This window comes from Phalangium opilio, unplaced genomic scaffold (genome assembly GCF_054372755.1).
Source record: "Phalangium opilio isolate 3A_F unplaced genomic scaffold, DU_Popi_V2 ptg000217l_1, whole genome shotgun sequence".
Classification (NCBI taxonomy): domain Eukaryota; kingdom Metazoa; phylum Arthropoda; class Arachnida; order Opiliones; family Phalangiidae; genus Phalangium; species Phalangium opilio.
In genome coordinates this window covers 1033123-1035784 of record NW_028324218.1, presented here as the reverse complement: position 1 = coordinate 1035784, position 2662 = coordinate 1033123, and the positions used below count along the sequence as shown (strand labels likewise).

The following is a 2662-nucleotide window of genomic DNA, read 5'->3' as shown; positions in this document are numbered from 1 at the left end:
TTTTATTTCTCAATATAGCCTTTCAAAAAACAAACGCGTGTCAGAGACATAAATATAAATATAAAAAGGAAACCAAAATTTTAATTATAAAATAAAAACAGTTAAGGATAATTTAGTATATAAACATTGACCCTGATTTTAAAGTTTTTTTTAAGCAAAGCACGAGATATTTCTTTTAAGGTTTTTTGGCGCGAGACATTTATGTATTTCCCGCCATTTTAAACGTTTTACCGCCTATTTTACCACGTGCTAATGTTTAAACAGGGTTCGTACACGACCTGGAAAAGTCAGGGAAATTGAAAATGGGCCTAAAAGGTCAGGGAAAAGTCGGGGAAATTTAATATGGACCTAAAAAGTCAGGGAAAAATATATTGGAGGGAAATTTAAAGTATAAGGGTGACCAGAAAATGTTTTGTCCGAGATTTGACCAGAGCTCCAAATTCGCGGAGCTCGCTCCGGTTATTTGTAATTTACTTGTTAAATTTAAACTAATTAATTGGCTAATTTTTATAACAATAACTCGTGCAAAAATGATTCGACTGAATTTAGATTGGTTTTCATATACAGGGTGTTTGTGAAAGGTCCATCAATAATGAAAGGGCGTATTTATTGGGCCATTTTGAGTCGAAAATGTTCTATGACATTTTTCCGTTCGGGCCACTGTTTTCAAGTTATGATTGGAGTAATTTACGGATGACCCCTTAAATTTAATTAAGAAATTGAAAGACAGCGCTAATTTAATGAAGGGGTCATCCCTAAAATATTCAAATCATAACTCGAAAACCGTGGCTCGGACGGCAAAATGTCATAGAACATTTTCGACTCAAAATGGCCCAATAAATACGCCCTTTCATTATTGATGGACTTTTCACAAACACCCTGTATGTTCGCCATGTACGTTATTGCAAAACAGGAAAAGTTCAGCTAACATAACGTTATAATAGAACGGCCGTTTTAATAGTAACTTAAGTATATCTTTAAAACTAATCCAGAACTAATTCTTAACTTGAATAAGATCTTGGTACTTGTTATAGGCCTGTATTTGATACCTTTTTACGAATGTTTGACGTCTGATACTAAACCACGTAGTTTATTCATATTTAATTTATTGAAACAAAAATCGAAATACAATAAAAGCTTTAAAACAAAACATTTCAAATGGTTAATAAAGTTTAGGTACTTAAAGAAAAATGAAACATAATTTTTTTTTTTATAATTTTTTCAAAAGAACATATAAAAAATGGACATTTTTAATTAAAATCATTTAGCCACTAACAGTGAAACATAATTTTTTTTATAATTTTTTCAAAAGAGCATATGAAAAATGGACATTTTTAATTAAAATCATTTAGGCACTAACAGTTCGAAAACACTTCTGAATAATTCTGCGCGATCATTTCGTTCCAATTTTTTAAACAAATCTGTTGGTAATATATCATTCCAATGGGCAGCCATGAATTCCAATAATTCTTTTCTCAAATGCTTCGATTCGTACGTTAGCACCGACTGAAGTACACATTCTATATTATCCATTGAAATATTTGATATTATACTCTTCTCACACAAGATCTTCAAATCGGGTAAAAGGCAGAGGTGGGCGACTTTTAACAGTTGGAAATGGTTTTCCACAATGTTGGGGGGGTTTTGACCGGTGTAGAGGAAATGCAACAAATCCTTGACCACTTGGGCGTCAAATACGCCCCTCCAGTCGACGGAGTTCGTTCGAGTTTCCTTCATATCTGTTTGGAACATTTTCTTGAAATATTCGGAGTGCGACGCCAACACGAACTTGTGACATGGAAGTTCCTGATCCTCGGTTTTGATGACTGTGTCCGTTAGAATTCCTTGGTCCAACAAAGTCTTTTGTCTTTCGATAAAGTTTTTCTCGTCGCACGAAACAATGGTGATAATGATTTCGAATTCTTGGTAGCGACACGATAAATTATCATACTCCTTTAAGTAGTAAATGTTATGAAATACGAATTCATTGAACCATGGGCCTCGCATGTATCCCTTGTGGATCGTGAATTTTTCATCATAGACATTACTGAAAAATTGTACCTTGCAATAGCATCTTTTGTACTTCATATTCTTTGCACAGCGCCCTCTCAAATCCAAGAACCGCTCATCACCGTAAGGTCTGTAGTAACTCTCCATTATCCACGGGTGTACTTCATCTCCAACTTGATCATGCACTTCAATATTTATGGTCCATTCAAAAAGCCCTGATATTTTTTGCCGAAATCTTTGCTTTCTTATACTGAAAATTCTTTGGGTTGATGTCGCTTCGGTGGCCATAATTTAGCGTCAAATAATTATTTTCGAACCTTAAGCCTATCAATAATTATACAACGCGTACTGGTTTTATCAACCGTTCAACTGGAGCGCGAATGACAATGAGACCTAGCTCTGACAGATTAGACTCGACCTTACCTAATCGTGGTTTTACATTTTCAAAAAAAAATAATATAGGCTTAGATTACGTAAAATAAACACTATACTTCCCATTAAATTTCGTCTTTAAAAAAACGTTAACTATGTTAAATTACGTTTTCACGTGATTCCATAGAAAGTAGTTACAACGGAGGTAAAAAAACTGGCACTGGAATGTGTTTGAATACTCGAGTTTTTGTTAGGAAATTTTTTATTTTTTCGCTCTATA

At 33.9% G+C, this 2662-nt stretch overlaps 1 protein-coding gene across 1 annotated transcript; it reads right to left on the bottom strand.

Moving 5' to 3' along the window:
• Positions 1-1344: 1344 nt before the first annotated feature.
• Positions 1345-2298, bottom strand: LOC149615437 (speckle-type POZ protein-like). Its single transcript, XM_089857140.1, has one exon. The coding sequence runs from the start codon at positions 2296-2298 to the stop codon at positions 1345-1347; it is 954 nt and encodes a 317-aa protein (XP_089713266.1).
• Between the last annotated feature and the right edge of the window lie 364 nt (positions 2299-2662).

Excerpts from the sequence above, each read along its gene's own strand:
- LOC149615437 (XM_089857140.1), bottom strand. The coding sequence starts at position 2,298 with ATGGCCACCGAAGCGACATCAACCCAAAGAATTTTCAGTATAAGAAAG.